Below are 20539 nucleotides of genomic sequence, written 5' to 3'. Positions count from 1 at the left end.
AGAGAAGTCTCGTCCCGAGACTTGACTTGGAAAATCATTTGGTATGACAACTTCAATGGCTGCCACCATCTGTATCATGTACGGCACACAAACCCTTTCAGTAATAAGCTAGCTCACCATCGGGAGTAGTTTATGCCCTTATAATATGGGATACTTTCCTATATGTTAAGTCACCACCTTTAGATTTTGCAATCTTGTAATGCTCATTATGAGTAATATTACATTCTACCAACGTCGTTACATCGTGTTTACTCGTTGAATTGACTCCTGAGTTTAAACAGTGCATTTAATATTTTAAATATTTTCAGCATAATAAATTGTTAGATGGACAGGCTGTAAAAGCTTTTTTTTAAAATGAATAAATAAATTTAGAGATTTATTACCCAAACATACTCTTAATTTATTTGATAAGATAATTATGCCAATTTCAGTTTATTCCTAAGAGTTTTTTTTATGAAGCTCCACATGTAGAAATAACATATTTAAGATTTTGTAAAAGATTGTTAAGTGTTAAAGCATCTACCCAAAATGATTTTGTATATGGCGAGCTTGGTAGATAAATTTTGATGTCATATAAATTGTTAAGTGTTATAAAATATTGGTTAAAATATGTTACAGTACATGTTCAGAATCAAAGTATATTAGAAATATTTATGTGAATATGAGAATGATGCAGTTAACGAACCAAATGTTATTAACTGGGTGATTAATGTTAAGAGCTTACTGACAAAACTAGGATTTGAACATGTATAATTAAACCAAGGTGTTGAAAATTAAAAAAAACTATTTTATTTATATTAAAGCAAAGGAAAAAAGATAATGGCTGAATGATTTTAATAACAGATAAGAAGACTCGACAAGAGCACTGTTTTTTGAGAACAATAGTTAGTTTTAATTTAAGCAAATATCAAGCTGTTAAAAATAGCATAAGTACAGAATAGCTTTATCACGTTTACTCATGTCATCTCATAGATTATTTGAAGAATCTGGAAGATGGTGAAAACTCTAATGTGTGTTCCTTTATTGAACGAATTTGTCATATATGTAATACAATAGAAGTGAATACCGTTTTGTACTTTTATGGAATACGTTTAAAGAATTTCGTTCAAAATATATCAAGAGGAACTATTGGAATCACCTAGTAATTTTAAATTTATTGCTCTTATGAATACAGAAAATGTAACAGATATTCGTAATTTAAGTATTTACTCGTATCATGCTTTTAATAAACGTAAGCAACAGATTGATTCAATGAAGATTTGCCAATTTTACATGTAGATATATCTATAGCATATTGCTATGTTTAATGTTTACTAAGACAAAAATACTTTGTTAAAAAAATTGCTTTACATTATAAATATTATAACCAGCTTTTGATATTTACCCTTTCTGTTAACTCATCTAAAATGAAAACGGTAACTCGATAAAATATATATAAATATATCTATATCATTTTATAAGACTACTTTAACATTTTGGTCAAACAAAATGCTTTTTGTTATATGCATAATATTGAATACTTCGATGATAACCTTGTCATATAAACCTTTTAAGAAAAGTTCCGTTGAAGGAGACTCCTAATCTTTCTGTTTAGGGGTCCGTACTCTATAGCGATAACTGCATTTTATGCCCTTAAGAGCGGATTGATCATAAGTAAGCATTGGCTATAGATAGATAGATATTGGTAACAACAGAAAACTGAGATATGCAGTCAGAACATGAGGTGTAATGTTTTTAAAGCAATTCATCAAAAAGTATATTGACCTCCCAATAAATCAATTAACAATAGTATTTTATGTATCACCAATGTCAAAGTAGCTTTTATATCTTTGACTCGCACGAACATGGTGATAGTGAATTTCCTCATACCTGCCTAAAATTCAAGTAACAGTCTTCAATTATATTGATACATACTGTATCACCATGCAACGCGTGTATAACAAACAAAAATTCCTGAACTTGGTCTATTTAAAATTCATCCCAATTTTTTTCAATTCTGAGCGTATTCTACTTTCAGTATTGAAAGAAACCATTTCTTTTATTTGATATGAAAAAAATGCATGCAATAATGTAGTCATCTGAAAATTGCAACTATAACTGTAACTTAACTGAACTGCATAAACTCAACTCCTTACCTTAATTGACTTGAACTTGAAATATTTTTCTTTTCTTCTAATCTTTTATAGTGAGGATATGTTGACATTTTCTAGCCATAAAATTTATAATAAGCTGTGTTTTACTAGAAATCAAAACACCAACGCATGTATACAGGTTATGAGCCAGATTTAATCTATCCTATTTTATCCAATACGTTTTCCTTGTTTATCCTCCATTTTCACGATGTGCAGCTCAATCTTACTTCTTAGGGGAATTGTCACTTTCACTCGTTACCTGTGATTATAAATATATGTCCATTTTTATTATTTCATAGGTCTAAGAGTCTATGCTTAAATTTCTAACTGTTTTGGTAAATCAACCAATATTTCTTGGTCGGACCAACCATTTTTTTGCTCCAACCATAACCACTTTGGTAAACCAACCACATCAACCACTTTATTTTGGTTGGGATTTGTTCTGGGTATAAAAGAGCCCGAATTTTTGGTTAAACAGCTCAGTCTTTATCAGAACTTAAGAGGCAAAACCCCGTTTCGTTGAGTTACCAATTTAAGTGGAAAATTTTTTAAGTGCCGTCTGCAACTTTACACATTAAAGTAATTAAACTATTCTTTATAAATAACAATTTATGTATTCAAATTAAACAGTTCTGAGCTTTTTTCTAGATATCTAATCTTTTTTACACGTTTTTATTAACACTTTACTGCTTGAAATAAATTATTTAAATACAGTAGTGACACAAACCGAACACAGTACAGTTGTGTCACATAACATTTACAAGTGAGTGAATCAGCTCAAAGTGTATGAGCTACTTTCCCACCCCGTGAATACACATGTCATCTCGACTTCTTGTCGCGTATTGTTTTGAAATGTGGTGAACTTTTAAAGAAATTGAGGACTTTTGATATAAATTTTTGGCTCATAAATTTCTATCCATGTTTTATTTTTCTCCCATTATTTAGACAAAAAGTTTAGATTACAAAGCCGGTTTATTCAAAAAGTAAAAAAAATATCCGCCAAAAGAATTATTCGCCATAGTTGTCCTCACTAAAGAAAATAAAATGCATTTGTGTTTCAATACATAACATTTACCGATTTAAACTATAATTATACAAACTTTCTCTTAAAAAACGAAAATGTTATCATTTTGCAAGGAACAGTTTTTTTTGTTTATAATGTAAATCGTAATTTTATTCATGTTGAAAATATGTTTTCCATTTTTCCTTTTAAAACCACACAAAATATAATTAATAAAATTCACATTATTAATTCAGAAATAAGATATGCACATTCAAAACATGAATCTCGTGATGCTAAAACGGTAATATATTTCTATAGCAATATTAATAAGAATCATATTCATTGTTTTTTGTTGAGCATATGTAGTGATTTATTTTCCTGTATATATTGTAAACATAGTATAAAAATCTAAATGTTATTTCAAAAACAGCTTTATCTGTTGTCTATATTCTGAAGTTATGCGCAAAAAGGAGAAATATTAAACACATGTTTTGCTTAGTATTACAGTTAATTTATTATAATATCTTGGAAATGCCTTTTTGTATAGAATTGTAAAGAGGTAGTTTTCCTGTCTTTTTCATTTCTTTTTTTATTGTTGTAAGTGTAATGGTCAGTATCAGAATTTATTATGTAATCTTAAAATATCTTTGAAATACCTTTCTTTCACATTTTAAGATGTAAAAATTGACAAATAAATATCAGAGTTATCTTACTTCTCTTCTCAAATACTTTTGATTTAAATTAAATTGATTTCCCAAGTAAATGTGTTAAAACTCAAACACTTAGTTATCATGTAGATAAATAAATACAAGAGATCGATAATATTTAGCCGCACAAAAATAAACGCTGAAAAATAAAGTGATACAAATTCTTTATTAAAACATGTAAGTATTCTAACATTCTGATGAAACAGTAGTATATATATATAAATATATAACCATTTAACCGTATAACAAGTTATTGATAAATAAAATACAATTAGATTAATTAGTATAATAAAAACAACATAAAGTCTAGTGACACAAATGTTCTTCGCCTGTTTAAAGCGACGCACGCTTCAATAATTGAAACAAGAAGAAGCATTAACTATCTATAAATAACTAGAGCTGCCAAAGGTATGAAGAATATCCCTACCTGATCTATGTGGCACAGAATATTATGCAGATCAATTTATCATTATTTTTGAAAGACAACATTTTATATAGTTAAGTCTGAATTTTGTTTTGGAAAGTATGAATGTATAGTGCAGGCACGACATTTTCGAATTTTGGCCTTCAAGGGTGACCTTGACCTGAAGCCTACACAGAAACAGCATATGTTTTTCACATTGCCTTGTTGAAGTGAATGTTTGAAGCAAGTTTAACAAAATTCCTTTCAGGGGTTCAGGATTTATAAAGGGGACACAAAATTATCAAATATTTGACCTTTAGGCGTTAACTTGACCTTGCACAATTGCAGCAATGGTTCTACACATTTTCTTGCTACAGTGAAAATTTGAACAAAGTACGAAGAATATCCTTCAAAGGGCATACCATCGAAAGAGCTGACACGAAATTGTGTTATATTTGACCTTCAAGGGTGACCTTAACCTTAAATCTGCACAAGCAGCATTTCCTTGTTAAGGTGATCATATGAAGCAAGTCTGAAGAAAATTAAAGAGCCGACACTAAATTGCTTTCAAAGGACGGCGGCGGCATGGGTTCTACACATTGCTATATTTAAGTGAAAAGTTAAAAGCGGCTACAATGAAGACGGTCGGAGGGATAGATCGACTGGCCGACAAAGTGATTCCAGTACAGCCCCCTCCACATTATGCTGTGAGATAATAGAATTTGAATATTTGAAATAATAAGTAGTTTAATTAGGATTATCAAAGCCAAGTTCACTGAATGACTTTGGGCTCCGACTCGAATTCATTGAACGAATTGGAAAGTAATATTATAGAAAAAAAACTTTTAAAAGACTCATCGAATTAAGTAAGTAATTATTTACAACAATTTTCGTCATTTACTAGGACTTAATAGAATTATCTTCGCATGTTACTTGAAAATGACTTTAATATGCACAAAGATGTAAAACAATAATTAAAATAGTACTCTTAAGCACTTGAAAATATCGAACATACTTTGTATCAGTATCTATCATTATATATTATTCTGTTAACATTTTAACTTTATCACAGATATCTTCACAATCATTGCTACTTTCTTCAGGTCACGATATTTGTTCTAAATCCACTATCATATAACAGTTACTAAATATGTTTGCCATTTCTACAGAAAGAAAAATATCTGAGTTTCTGAGGGTTAATAATTGTCTTTAATTGTCCAAACGCCTTGCACATGAGGTGTTCGGGTTGAAATAATGTTTACAAATACAGCTCGGAGATTTCAGAAATTAAGAGGTAGATCAACTGATAGGCATTCTTGGATGATATCGTCAAAGTTTTGAATTGATACAAGTATATATAAGTATTGATACAGTCACTTAAATGTCTTATGTAGACCCGACAGAGCTTCGAATGCCTTATGCATGGAATTCCGATGAGAATAAAACTTAGTTCCGACGAATATGTGTTTTATATATATATCTTAAGACCCGCGTCTTGACAATTGTATACAAACTCCATTCGCTGGTGTCAGAGATGGACGTAACGCTTGTTGAAGAGGAATCTGGAAAAAATTCTATAATTTTATTCAACTCGTTCAATAAATTCAATTTTGAACTTACACTCATTCAACCTTTGAACATTAACAAGAACTGTCGTTATCTTCAAATTCCACGAAACAACTTAAATCGGAAATTTATTTACCGATTAAAACGTTTAAAATTATATTTCAGAATCGGATTATGAATTCGTTCTTTGGCACATTTGTGTGAAATAAAATAATTTTACATTTAATATAAAAGTGACAGAAGCTCTATATGTGTCAACTTACTTACCTCTGTATTTTTACAGGTAGTTAACTTGTAGTTCTTTACAATACTGATAATTGCTATCTTTACTTTGATAAGTGCAAGCTTCTGTCCGGGGCATATTCTTGGACCTTGACCAAATGGAAGAAAACTATACTGGTGACAATTTCGTCTGTTTTCTGTAGAAAATCTGAAACACCATACAGAATGAAAGTGGCTTGACTTGTTACAATAATCGTTAATCAAAGCCAAACATCCTGCGGATTCTTAACAAGTCATATGAATTTATGAAATAGCATGATACCGTAAATAACGTTACCTTTCGGGAATGAAATCTTCCGGTTGATTGAACAACTTTTCATCTTTGTACATTGAACAGGTCATCACCCTCACCACCATGCCTTTTTCAAAGCGTACGTCTCTTATTGTACAACTTTCGCTGCATACACGAGATACCCTGAAATGACAAAAGACACATATGCATAAAAAGACGTTTGTCTAAAGTAACTATGCAGTAAAAACTAGATTAAGAAGTCATTTTTTTAAAATAACAGTCTAAAAGTTCCATTGGGACTGAGGGATTACCTATAATGGTTGAGGCATAAGAATTATACCCACCGTAAATTTCTGCATGGTCGTAACATGCGACTTAATGGGTTCGAATAACTGGAGTCTCTCCATCAGGTGAGGTTGCTTTGAACCCTGATGTTGCTTTGAAAGGTGAAACACCCGAGGTTAGCAAAATAAAAATCTTTCCGTTCCATATGAACTTATACAGAGTTGGTGCACCGTAACACCAAATTTAACTTGTTGGGCTTTCTTTAGGGATTCTTATTTTCTCTATTTTAAGTTCCGCCGCCATATGGCCTACACTTTGTTGGTGCACAATAAAACCAAACCAACAAATTAACAGTCTAAAACGTTTATGATAAGAAACATCTTTTCCGACAATATAATGTAATAAAACATATATCTTCAAATAATTATAATAAACAACGTGGCAATACATTGGTCGTACCCTGGAGCTACAGGATGGTGGCGGTATGTCTCGTTTATAATCATATCCAAATACTCCATATTCTGTAATTCTTCATATGACGGCTCCTCATACTGAAAGCAAAGCATATTGCATATAATGTTATACAATCAATTAAATGAATTTGATAAGACTTTTCATACAGAATTTATTTTAGTTCGTTTGTGTAGGAAGCTTAAAGCTTAAAGACATACTCTCAAATTCGTTCCCGGAACCAACCAGTACTGAGAAATGTGTGTAAAGTTTCTTGCTTATAGAAAACAACGGCTAGCCCCTAATGGGGTGTGCTATCATGCGGACAGCGATCTTCAGATTACTGGTCCGACGCGTCAACCACTCGGCCATACCGCCAGATTATTATAGAATGTTTAAAAATGTAAAATGTGATATTTGATAGTAAATGAAATAAATGAAATAAATGAAGTAGAAATTTATATTTTTTTATAAATGTTATATAATTATTATTTTAATATCATACTTTTTGGATAAACACATTTTAATTTCACAAGAATGTTATGAATTTTTACTTTTTTCGGGTAAAACACAATATAATTTACCTGACTGCTCATATTTTGAATTTCGTCGTATAGTTTGTCTTGGCAATCCTGATGGCAAGCCAGTTCATACAAAATGAACTGAATTAATGCCGTCGTTGTTGGATGTACCTCACTCAGAAGTGTCAACATATGAGCAATTATTTCATCAGTAGCTAATGTTCGTTGTGCAAGACGGCCTTCAACGTCCCGACAAGGTACTTTAGACGAGGAGAGCACAGCAAACAGACTGTCGTGGACCTCTCGGGTATCTTGGTTATTGTTCTGTAAAATAAGTATAGATGACAGATTCATACAAATAATTTACCTTGATATCTGTCCACAGGACACAGATGGCCCAATAATTTACTGTTTTATCAGTCAACGACCGGTCAGCACGACAAAAGGACAACGTGACAGTAGTGTTATAGGGTGATAGCTGGATCAAAAAGGGGCGATTTAATATCTACGAAGTTGGGGGACATAAAATCAAAAATTAGATCGAGAACAAGACATCGTGGCTATCTTTATTTTTTATGACGTTATACTCACTAGTTACACTTAGCCAGGTATAATGTCAATTTAACGTCTGTTCTGCAATTTTCACATGGCTATGAAATACATACAAATGAAACATTAGTCTACAAGACCTATGGCAGATTTGAAGGCTTATATGTACAGCTAATCTTGCGAATACCTTTAGAGAACCAAGAGATGTCACAGAAAAGTATATTTTTATCAGTGTAGTACTATAAGGACAGTCAAATCAAAAAATAGATAAATACAGAATCCCTAAAGAAAGCCCAACATGACAAAATTGAAAATGTTGCAGGCTCGGTTTGATTGAGCCTGTTCATGGACGGTGCTGGAAAGTGCAAGTAACCGTCCACGCCCCCTAGCACCGGCTTAAGCAGAATTCAACGTTTAAACATGAAATAGTAAAATTTTGAATTTAGAAACATCCGCAGATGTGTTCATACGGCGGTTATCATGGAACCTTCAATGTGACACAGTAGTGCCATTCCATGAAAAGCGGCGTATGGTCCCCAATTAAAAAAATGCCTAAACGAGAAAACAATGCCCTAAACGAGAAAACAATGGGCGGAACTAAATAAAATGGAATTTCGAAAGGGGATCAGAGGTTATGAAGCCTGCGTATCACAGATAAGACGTCAAAAGACAAATTTAAAAAGCAGGCGACATATCCTAAGGGTGATTATACAGTATTCACCCAACTAGAAAATGCCGACAAGTTCACATTTGACCACAGATGTTTTAAATTTTACATTTTAGTTCACCTGTATATTCAATAACCCATTTCAAAATGTATCGATAATGTTAAGTATTTTTATATTAAAACAGTTTTTATATTTTATCCTGAGCATTTTTCATTATCAATTTTTGGTCAATCACCATTATAATAGCCAATCCTTTAAATAATGTTGCAAATTCAGCTCAATTCGAGAACGGAAAAAAGAGCATTATGGAACTTTAAACAATATAGTAATCGGACAATTACTAACCTGAGGAGAAGTTTCATCAGTATACTGTCTGAGAATTGCTACAATATTGTCATGTTCATCTTTATATTTCTTGTCGGCAACTCTTAGAAATGGTACCAGCCAAGGAAAAATGCCTGTAAATGTATATCAGAAGGGACTATTTTTGTTTTACTTGTAACACCGTAAATTTATGGAATATTCAAATATGTCTTTTTATGTATACTGATTAAGTAAATTTAATGTACTTGCGTATTAGATCAGATAAAATAAGATTAGATAAGATAAGCTAAGTATATGATTTTGAAGTGACATTGAGAGACAAAATGAGGATATAATTGTTATTCTACAACACCGGACCACATTATAACATTTTAAAAATTGAATAACTTAAAAATGATTTACATATTAACTAATACTCATAGATTCGCGAAGAAAAAGAGATTAAAATGTTCCAGGACATAATAACGTGTGTATAAGTTAATGTGTATCAAAACAGAATGATAAATATTTAACAGCAACAAACAAATCAAATTGGCCTATATTATCACTCAATTCTAGTTAACATGTATTGAAATTTAAAAAAAAGTATATTATTACGAGCTAATCCACCAGTTTCATTGTCTGCAGATGCAGACCAATTACTCTGAATTTCGTATTCATACACTGGCTGTTTGTATTTTGCAAGTTTGTCGTCATCTGGATTTAAAGCGATTCGAATGATCCCCTCTGACACGTAGTGGTCTATGGCACTTTACAAAAATAACAAGCATGACCATTTATCAAATGACACCTTGAATTGAATCAAGTCAAAACAAGTCTTTTTGTTATACTTTTAACATGATTGTCATATTTGGGAATTGTGGATTGAATGTAACATATTCCAATTCAATGGAATAATTGTAGAACATAATTAGATTGCGTTCCTTTTATTTAAAGATTTGAGTATACCACTAGGAAGAACGTAGCAAAGTTAGGGGAAAAGCAGATGTTTCACGAGATAAAAGAAGACATGTTCTATCCCACATCTTGCTTTTTAATATTGAAAAATATAAATCGTTTACATATTAAACTCCTGAATATTTACCTTGATATGTTGATACCGTCAGATACCGTTTTTAATTCATCAGATATTTGTTGAAGCATTTCCTTTGCTGTTATCTGCATTTTGGCAATAACCTGTCGATATGAACATAGTACAAATAGTTTATATATTGGAACCACAAAGGTTGTTCACTGCATTTTGGTAATAACCTGTCGACATGAACATAGTACAAATAGTTTATATATTGGAACCATAAAGGTTGTTCAAAATACCGTTATTGAAAATGTTGCTGACTCGGTTAGATTCAGCCTGTATAAAAAAGAAACCAGTATCATTTTACCGTTTTGCATTTGCTTTAGCGCAATTCAACGTTATGAAAATAGTGTTATTTAGTATAAAGTAACATTCAAACGGATGTGGTAAAAAAGGAAAATCCAATGTATAACTTCCGTGCCATTTTAACTTAAAAATAATAAGATTTGTGTTTGCATTTTACTACTTTTATGAATATAAATTTTACATAGAGCACTACTTTTTCCAGGTGCTTAGCGTGAACCATGCTCTTAAACCTAATTATTTAATGGGTATAAAATAAATGTTTTGCTCTTTCGAACAAGAAAAAGAACAAATATTTGTTTTTGAGATGAAACGTGCCTTTAAATACGGGAATAATATGCTTCCATGAGATATGATTGTCTGCGATCTACGTGAAACATAACGAAAAAGACCGAACATTTCTACAAGAACGATATAATTTGCCTCCGTCGGATATGTTAATCTAAGAACAACTTACCAATTTTATAGTGGTTGGTGAGTTCAACATTTTATTAAACACAATTCGCTGATTCTTCCAATGATCGCCGTCTATTTCAATTAGCCGCAAGTTGTCAGGGTAATAAACAAAAGGGCGGTAACTCTTAAAGTATAAAATCATTAATTTGCATATGAGAATGTTTCAAAAACTTGAAACAATAGGGTTTATATAGTAGTCTTGTATATGAAGGTAATAACTTCTTGTAAATACATTGTAATAGACAGGCAAATGTAATGTCTACGATAATGAAAGGAACGTAAACTTAAAATAAGCGGCCATGTGATACAACGTAAAATATGAAAGGTAAAAAATCGAATCCTAACAAACAAATTTGGCGCAATGAGATTAATAAAATATAAAAAGGGTGTTCATTGTTATTCAAAATCTCGTGAATTCAATCAAAAGATGTTTCTGTTTAGTTGTAGAGGGGAGATGCGTCAATTTTAATGTGAAATACATTTATTGAATTGTAGAAATGTCTCCTAAAAATAACCTTACAGTGCGAAGGCTGAACTTGTCGAAGTATCTATTCAATATGTCTTGTGCATAATCGACATCATTTATAACGATACCAGCACGAAAGCCTTCGTAAAATCTGTAAAATGTACAAATATGTTTTTAAAACATGTGAACATACTTGAGCAATAGTAAATAATATAACACATGTTCTTATGAGAATATAAAGGACAGGGGCCTCCGTGACCGAGTGCTAAGGTCGCTAACACCACTTCTCTCTCACATTTCTTGGTTCGAATCCAGCCAGGGACTTTGGATATTTTTTCTATGTGATGAAGCTTTTCAGCTAGCTTACGGAAGGTTTGTTGTTTTACTTGAAGTAATGCGCGGAAGGGAAATTAATGTCTTCTTCTACGTTATAAGCAAGAAAGTCGTCATATGCCCGCAGGAAAGTCGCCGTATACCCACTGGAACGTCGCCGTATGCCTACAGGAACGTCGCCGTATGCCCACAGGAACGTCGCCGTATGCCCACAGGACGCCGTATGCCCACAGGAACGTCGCCGTATGCCCACATGAACGTCGCCGTATGCCCACAGGAACGTCGCCGTATGCCCACAGGAACGTCGCCGTATGTTCTTTACAATGTTAAGGTATGACTTTAAACCCAACTTAACATATACAGACGAGATGGGACTATATTATTGTTCTCAATCATCAATTCGGAAGCATCATTATAGACAATAAAAGACATATTTGATTATAATCTTAACATCAAACTAAATACATGTATTATACTTTACCCGTAAACTTTCCCATATTTTTGTTTCCAATCATCAAAAACCTTCAACACATTCTAGAAATAAATGAGATAAACATTGAGGTTTTCAAAAAAGGTAAACAGATAAAAGATTGAAATATTAATTTAATGCTGTGTGCGATTAACAACAGCTTTTTTTTTCTGTATTTATCACCATATTTCTACTTCGTGACTAACGCTGTAAGGGTTATCTTTACATATTTTGATCTCTTTTGGGTAATTTACGTAAATTGTATACATAAGTGGCATTTGCAATGTGTAAATTACTTCATCACTTCACAATATTTTACTTTAAAAATATATATAAATTCGTGATAATAAGCATAAATTATGAAACATGCTGCTTTTTTAAAAATGTTGATAGTTTTATTCTTAAAATCGATTTGTTTTTATATTTGTCAGGACAATTTTAAAAGTGTCTTTAAAGCTGCACGCCTCCAGATGAGCGAAAATATTTCAATAAAATCAAACTTGAGAAAATGTACTAAGTGTAAAAGTGTAAAGATTCAAAGTTCTAGTAATAATTTACATGTTATATGCGATAAATGACCGATTTTTCAGTATTTATAACTATATTTCTACTGCGTTTGTAACGCAGTAAGGGCTATTTTTGCACATTTTGTCTTCTTTTTAGTAATTTACGTGGGTTGTAAGTGCCATTGATATTGTGTAAATTGCTACCTTATTAAAGTGTTGATAGTTTAATTCTTAAAATGTTTTTTTTTTTTGTATTTGTCAGCACATTTTTAAAGGCGTCTTTTTAATGCATGTTGAAAAGATCGTATGATTCTATGAAATAAATATGTTGAATTTTTTATATGTTAGAATATAACAAATGGTAAAATTCCTTTTTTGTGATTTGAATAAATGATTTTATGAAAATACATGTACTTAAGAAAGATTATCAAAATGGAAAATGGTCAAAAGGCACTGCAAAAAAAGAATGTTGTCCTATTTTAACTCAAAATAAAATAGTCATATCTCCAGACGAAGCGTAGGAATAATAAATGCACAAAAACTATATTAATGGTTATGTACAATAGCATCATAAATATAAGAAGGTTAAATTCCAAACATATGAAAAGTAAATGCACAAAAATCCTTTATCAATGGCTTATAACACTAGCATTATTAATCTAAAATAGATTCGTAATTTTTGGTTAATATTGAATTAATACATATGACTAATTACCTTCCCTTTGAACTCCAGAACATTGCCGAATACCCATATTGGTTTTGGTCCTGGTATACCAAGTCGTTCGAGAACAGAGTAGGTATCCTTCATATATCTTTAAACAAAACATGTGAAAAACAAATGCCAAAATATATATCAATAGCTATGCACAATAGCATTACAACTTTGAACAAACTATCGAAAAAAAGAAAGAAAGAAAAAAGAAAGAAAGAAAAACAAGGAGTAATCCCTAGGAAGCATTGTTAACATTATATTTACATGACAATTGCAAACTTGCATTTTTTATTGAATGTGTTTATAAATGGAAATGGAGATGTGCACCCAAGGGTTGGCTAAAGCGGTAATAACATCAGTACATCTAAAAGACCAGAAAAATTTAACAACATTGAATTGTACGAGTATCTAAGTAAGTTCCACTTAGCTTCATGCTTAGATATTAAGTAAATAACTTACGCTGATGTATAGAATTTTATTTTCTACATAATTTATTAAAGTGACTCTACTGAGGTTTTTTGACACGTTATGACTGGAAATAGTTTTTCGAAATTAATGTTCTATTTGATGTGGATCTAGACCAATTCCTTGTGTTCTTAATTTCCAATCATTCGCTCACACTGTTTTTTTCAGGATATTTATTCAAATTGTGAAAGCGACCAAAATTGAAAAGTGTTGTCAAATCGGACCAAGAATAGCACAATGAAATGCTTTTATTTTATTTTAGAAAATACATTTGTATTCCTTAATTATCTTTTGTGTATGTTTCTGTCCTAAGTGTCCCTTATGATCTATGGCAGAAATTCAATTTTTTTAGGCTTTTAGACCTCAGTCGACTTCCTTCCTTTAAACTAGGCAATTATACGAAAAGTTTACTTTCCGTGCATAAAAAAACAAAATCAAAAGAAAATGAACTAATTTCGGGGGAGAAAACATAAAAAATCAAAGGGCTGCAGCTCTATGGTATTTTCTGATCTTTGCAATCTAAATCATACTGACTATCTGTATGTACTTTCCTGTATAAGTTTATTTTTATATACTATAATTCATCTTACGCAAGGACAGCGTTTTGATTTTCTTCTATAACAGTTTGAGATTGATACATATGGAATTTTGCATAAAAAAATAGAATTGCCTCGACTAGGATTTGAACCATAGGCCTCTCACACCCTCAACGAGACCGCTTACCTCTGCACCACGGCGAAGTAATACATATGTACCTTGAATAAAAACGAATACATTATGTAATTCTAAATTGAAAATTTCCATTTCGTGTTTGCAATCCTTATTAATTTCGAGGTATTTGTTCACGATAAACCTGTTGTTTAACACTGATGAAAATAATTAAGCGAAATCTTCTCGCCAAAAACAGTCCCGACATGTATATATTCCACTACTCGACAGTCAGATTTATTTGTGTACTACGCTCTGGAGTATTCATTAATCGACATAGCTAAAAATAGCATTTTCATTGATTAAAATGATATTCATGATAATCCGAAGCTTTACGGAAATAGCCGAACATTTTTCATTGGGTAAAAAAGATATTCATCCGCGAAATTTGTGATTGTAACCTCATATTTCTATTGACTAATCTAAACTTTTAATGCACTGTAATTTGTTAAATGCCTACATTAAAAATTATTCTTTCTTTTAAATTGCTGGTTTTTAAGCAGTTTTGAGTGAGAACTACTTTGCGTTGTTAGGACTGTAAGGAAATTTTGTGTTAGACCGTGGATATTAGCTATGTATTTACTGATCTTACGATCAGAAAATACAAACATATCAATTTGTTTGTATAAAACGATAGTAATACGAATTTTATAAGTATATGTATATACCAACATCTATATTTAATGTATCCCTAAACGTATTATTCACTATTTTGCTTTGAATGGGAAAAATGCGATGGTTACAGAGAAACTATATAAATATGTGCATACAACACCAGTTGACATGTAAATGAGAATATATTTAAAGTTTACTTATCGTTAAAAAGATACATTAAAAAATGAAATATGATAAAAACTACTGCATATTCAATTTCACAACACGCCATGTGTTGAAGTGACATTATGCCCATCCAAGTGTAAATGCTTATGCACAGGGAAAAGTTAAATTAACTTTACATCTTGCCATAAGCGTCTTCAATTGTTTATTTCATTTATGCAAAAACAATACATAATCGAGGTTGCTCTAATATATGCATACCAATATGCATTGTTAACGTTCAATTATTAAAAAGAGAGGGGAACTCTTTTTATAATACATGTACTTTAATAAATTATCTTGAATATTTTTCATAAACAACTATTGGTCAATCACCGTTATAAAAGTCAATCTCTTTTAATAGATTACTAGTTCAGGTCAACGACAATGAGCATAATATCACTTTATTTTGAACATGAATTAGTATATAAATATTGCAATAGAATAAATGCAAAATTCATTATCAAATTTACAAGATTGATTTGAGTAAAAATACAAGACTCACCTGTATAAAAATCCAATAAACGTTACGAGACAAAAAATAATAATTAGAGGATTAACTTCCAGCAGAATGCCCATATTGTGTTTCCAAATATATAAAAATGAAGATATTGTTAATATCCGACGTCAATCACAGAGTCGAAGTCAAATGCATTTTCCAGATATAAAGCGAATACTTTATGGGACAATATATCCCCGGAAGCAACGCAATATATCCTGGTACCGCCACCGTTACTTTAGCTATGTACTATTAAACTTATCTTCTCTATGCACTCCTAGATAAAGTTGTATGAAACAATGAATTAACGCATAAACAAATTTCTGTGAATTTCAAGAGTAATATTGGAAATTGCAATGAATCCATTGGATTAGAGTTCTGTGACGTTCCAATATATATCAGTGATATTGCACTATGCGCATTTAATTTGTCCAGCTATCCGCCTCACAATGTTTAACTATTGCTGAAAAAAATGAAAAGAACGAACCATAGCTAAAAATAACACAATTTTATCTTGTTACCTATCTTCATGATTTTTTTAGTAACAGGATGCATCAAACCGAGCTTGCAACAGTTTTGTCGTTAATGATTTATGTTACGGATTCATTTGTTTTTTTCTCTGTTTCATTTTAACATGTATTCAGTGATCATATTAAACAACATCGTGTACGAAAGAATGTTAAGCTTAAAAGATGTTGTATTTTTTTCAAAGCATTGTTTCAGAAGTAAATGCAGCTACATTGTATTCGTGAATACATCACATTTAACTTATCAAGCATTTTAAACAATGTCTTTAAGACTTTCACACTTACCTTTAACAATACAGCTTACTTTTTTTTTAATTAAAACATACCACGCGATTTCAAAAACATATCTGTTTTAAAATATTTGTATACATTTTAACTTGATACTTTTTTTTTATTCAAAGCAACAACACAGCATTCACAGACTCTTTTTCAAAGGTTTTCTTTGCAAGTTTTTTTTTTTTGCAATGAATATTATTACTTTAAAGTGGCATTATAATCATTTCTATTGCTTCCAAACTAGATTGAATACATTTCAAAAGATTATCAATTATAAAAATGAATGAGAATTAGTTGATACTGTATGATACAGTGTAAAATCATCGCTGAATTAGAACTGAACGTAACTGATGAATTTTGAACGATATAGATATAAATTTCCATTGGTTTACGTGGATCATATTTGTTATTTTTCTTCATTGTTAAATATACAATTGAACACAATTATGAGGAAACGCCAAGTAAATTTCATTTTTTATCTGCTTACTGACAATTTACTCTTGCAGGGCGGTAATGTCCCTTTAATGTAAACGCCAATGGCATGATCATTATTTCAAAATATTTCATTGAAGCTTATGAGTTCTTATGTTTTTACTATACTACAACAATTAAGACAAAGTATTCCAATTGCATATATGCCAGTAAGAAAAAAAACGCACACAAAAAATGCACCTTTTATCCAAATTGTTTTGAACTGACACAGTTTTTCCTCGTTATGCAATTTTGTATTTTATAAATGTTTTCAAAAGAGTAAATATCTCACGCTGTTACATATCCAGGGACTGAAAAAAATAATCTGATATGTATGTCATATTGACTAGGTCAAACTTATATTCCTACATCTGGTAACCCTTGGTTTACGTTTGACTGCTTAAACTAAAAAAAGATATATATTGCAAATAAAGCATGCTCATTTGCATGACAAAAATATAACATCCTCTTTTTCATATCAGTTTTGGGGACATATTTACGGATAGGTGAGTTCGCGTGCATACATAATGTAGTCAACTGCTATATACTATAATGGGACAAGTAACTGAAGTAACTGGAGATATGAGCCGCTATATCATGCACACTTGATCAGGTTTTTTCGTTGTAAAGGGTTAGTTTTTGTATTTGGAAAGGGTAGTTATGACATCAAAATAGAGAGAAATAAGAATACCCGAAGAAAGCTCAACACTGCACAAATGAAAATGTTGCAGGCTCGGTTTGATTGAGCCTGTTCATAGACGGTACTGTCAAGTGCAAACTACCTTCCACGCCCCCTAGTATCGGCTTAAGCAGAATTCAACATTTAACAAGTCTTCAAGTGAAGTCATAGAATCAGCCGTGAAACTAAACCAATAGAAGATAATCTTATTAACAATTAAGAGTTCAGATGATAAGATTGATGTCATGGAAGAACCAGGCGACAATGCAATTAGTAAAGATATTCTTGGCCAAGGTACTTGAAGTAGAACGGTTATGTCTCAGATATAAGTTGTAATTGGTAACTGAATAATGTGTTAAGATCACATCTGTCCGGTGTTGCGATTGATTTGGTTTTGTTTTCAACTGGTTTTACTTAAATATAACTTTTTAAGAGAAAATACAACCGTGAACAGCATTTTAATTGCTTGCATAAATATTTTTTTTGGTTTCCCCAAATACAAAAGCTGAAATATGAAAATTGCTTTGCATTTTAGGGGCAAGGTGTACAAATATAAGCAAACTTGCATAAAATTTTAACAATCCTTTTTAATTTGTGTAACCATCTTTTTCTTCTTCTAATTTTAGGCAATTAGTAAAGATACAGTCATTACTTTTTTTATTGAAGTCAAAATACTTCTTTGTTTAAATTTTTCTTCTTGTATGACAAATAATTATACATCAAGCGCTACTTTTATCAGGTTATGTGCATCTTATACTTAAACGTTATAAAACTTGCGAGCAGGTTAAAATGTATTCATTTCTTTGGTATAATGTACCTTAAAAAACAGTTATTTATATAACTGTTACCTGACACCATTACATAACTGAAGTGTATATAACATATTATATTACACACTACAATTGCACTTTTAGTCTAAAAATGACAACAAAAAAAAGAAGAAAAAAAAAACACCACGAAACCTAAGCGATATTTCCAAATTCTAATTTTAGCTTCAGGTATTTGGTATTTAGATATACTTTAGTATTTTCCTAGTTCAATTCACTCGCCATAAAAGAGATTTTTCAACAATGTAAATCATAGGACTAACACATTATGTTTGTGAAATAATAGTCTTTATAAACAAATCGTTTTGTTACCTTAAGAAGTTTTATGATAAGTATATTAAGAAAAACACTATTTTGACTTTAAAGAGGATATTTTCTTGGTTTCATAGATTCCATAGAGTGAACACCATATGTATTTTTTTTTTGCCACGAGTGAAATTTTTTTTGCAGAATAATCATTTCTATGGGCGCGAAATGATCCAATCATGAACAAATGTTTCAACTCATTTTACTCAAATTGGGTATAAGTTTGCAAAAAAATATCGATTTTCATACACTTTTTTCTTGTATTTATAAGATATTTTTACATATTTTTACGTTTACAGTACACCAGTTAATGTATGCAAGAGTTGCAAATCAAAGTTTCAGATCTTTTAACCTCAATGGAGTTCCTTTCTGAGACTTTAATCTAAAACAGGTTATAGTGTAGGATAAATGCACTTAAATATCGTAAGTAATAGAAACTTCAAAATAAGTTCAATTTACATGAGAAAAATAAAAACTATGTTTTTATATATTTTGTCGGAAAACTTTCAAGTTATTTGAAATTTTCCATTATATCCGCTTTATATTTACAATTCATTTAAATGTAAGCAAATGCCTAGGTTATAAACATTGTAAAAGTACACACTCATCCAAACATAAACTGTAACAAAAATCATTGTCAACTGTCTCCATACGCGTTGTATTAAATACACTGATGTACAATGATAATAGGACTTCAATGGAACTTAAAGTTGGAGATTTCACAATGTCGCAACTGTTAATTGATATACCAAATGTACTTTAAATTTCCGAAATAAGTAAACACGCGTCCTTAGTATGACTATTGTGTTACAATAACAAGTCAATATCTTTCATACGTTACATGCTGCATAATGTTTTGAAAATTAAGCGAAAATTGCGCATTGACATTGACAAGATTTATCCTCACCTTAGCGCACTAACGGGACAACTCCTTATTACATCTAATAGGAGTTAACCCGTTATTGCACTAAGGGGACGTTATACAAATACAATGAATTCAGGTCAGATATTACGTATAAAAATTCGTCCGCTTTATTTGTATTGAAATACATTGAACAAAACTTATATTACTAACCTGAAACTTCTGAAAATGTACTTAAAAGTTAATTACCTAACCTTGGCGTAACTATGCTGTAATTATTATCCTATCACGTTTACACTTGTTTACTGCTTCATTCAAATTGAAATATCTTATTTTAATTGACTAATGATAACGTATGTTTATTATACACTATGTACTTTAGTTTGTAACAAAAGAAAGAGATATGCTTAATGTGATTATGTCTCCATATCGAATAAAACAATACATTTTAAATGTCAAAATCTGTTGCGTATCATATGTACTTTTAATTATTGTAACAAACAAAGATTGCACGTGCGGGCTATTGGGATATAAAATGTGTTAATTTATGCCTGAATTAGCATTGCTATTTAAATGTTATGGCAAACTTAACAATATGTTTGCCTTCAAAATACTAATTAGGTAATCACGAGACCACCAATGATGGCTTCGGCCCTGACTT

The 20539-nt window shown here is 31.1% G+C and overlaps 1 protein-coding gene across 2 annotated transcripts; it reads right to left on the bottom strand.

Annotated features, from left to right (window-relative positions):
• Window positions 1-3995: 3995 nt before the first annotated feature.
• LOC132734281 (cytochrome P450 3A4-like) lies at window positions 3996-20251 on the bottom strand. Of its 2 annotated transcripts, none has more exons than XM_060720987.1 (14): window positions 20128-20251; window positions 15937-16393; window positions 13446-13542; window positions 12237-12289; window positions 11477-11573; window positions 10958-11080; window positions 10207-10298; window positions 9720-9871; window positions 9144-9256; window positions 7645-7905; window positions 7070-7161; window positions 6371-6508; window positions 6079-6241; window positions 3996-5807 (listed from the first exon to the last, which is right to left on the bottom strand). In XM_060720987.1, the coding sequence occupies exons 2-14, from the start codon at window positions 16008-16010 to the stop codon at window positions 5727-5729; spliced, it is 1536 nt and encodes a 511-aa protein (XP_060576970.1). In that variant the 5' UTR covers window positions 16011-16393; window positions 20128-20251; the 3' UTR covers window positions 3996-5726. The 2 variants fall into 2 exon arrangements, with proteins under 2 accessions (XP_060576970.1, XP_060576969.1); XM_060720986.1 differs by lacking the exon at window positions 20128-20251 and adding an exon at window positions 17406-17783.
• Between the last annotated feature and the right edge of the window lie 288 nt (window positions 20252-20539).

The sequence above is a fragment of the Ruditapes philippinarum genome, unplaced genomic scaffold, assembly GCF_026571515.1.
Source record: "Ruditapes philippinarum isolate M1 unplaced genomic scaffold, ASM2657151v2 ctg8225_1_1_1_1, whole genome shotgun sequence".
In the NCBI taxonomy this organism is placed as follows: Eukaryota; Metazoa; Mollusca; class Bivalvia; order Venerida; family Veneridae; genus Ruditapes; species Ruditapes philippinarum.
Note: the sequence above shows the minus strand (reverse complement) of the source record. Positions and strands in the feature narration are given on the sequence as shown.

Coding starts and splice junctions, on each gene's coding strand:
- LOC132734281 (XM_060720987.1), bottom strand. CDS start 16,010: ATGGGCATTCTGCTGGAAGTTAATCCTCTAATTATTATTTTTTGTCTC. Junction 9,257..9,719: donor TGAAACTGGTGGATTAGCTC/GTAATAATATAC, acceptor ATACATTTACAG/GCATTTTTCCTTGGCTGGTA. Junction 7,906..9,143: donor CTGATGAAACTTCTCCTCAG/GTTAGTAATTGT, acceptor CTTATTTTACAG/AACAATAACCAAGATACCCG.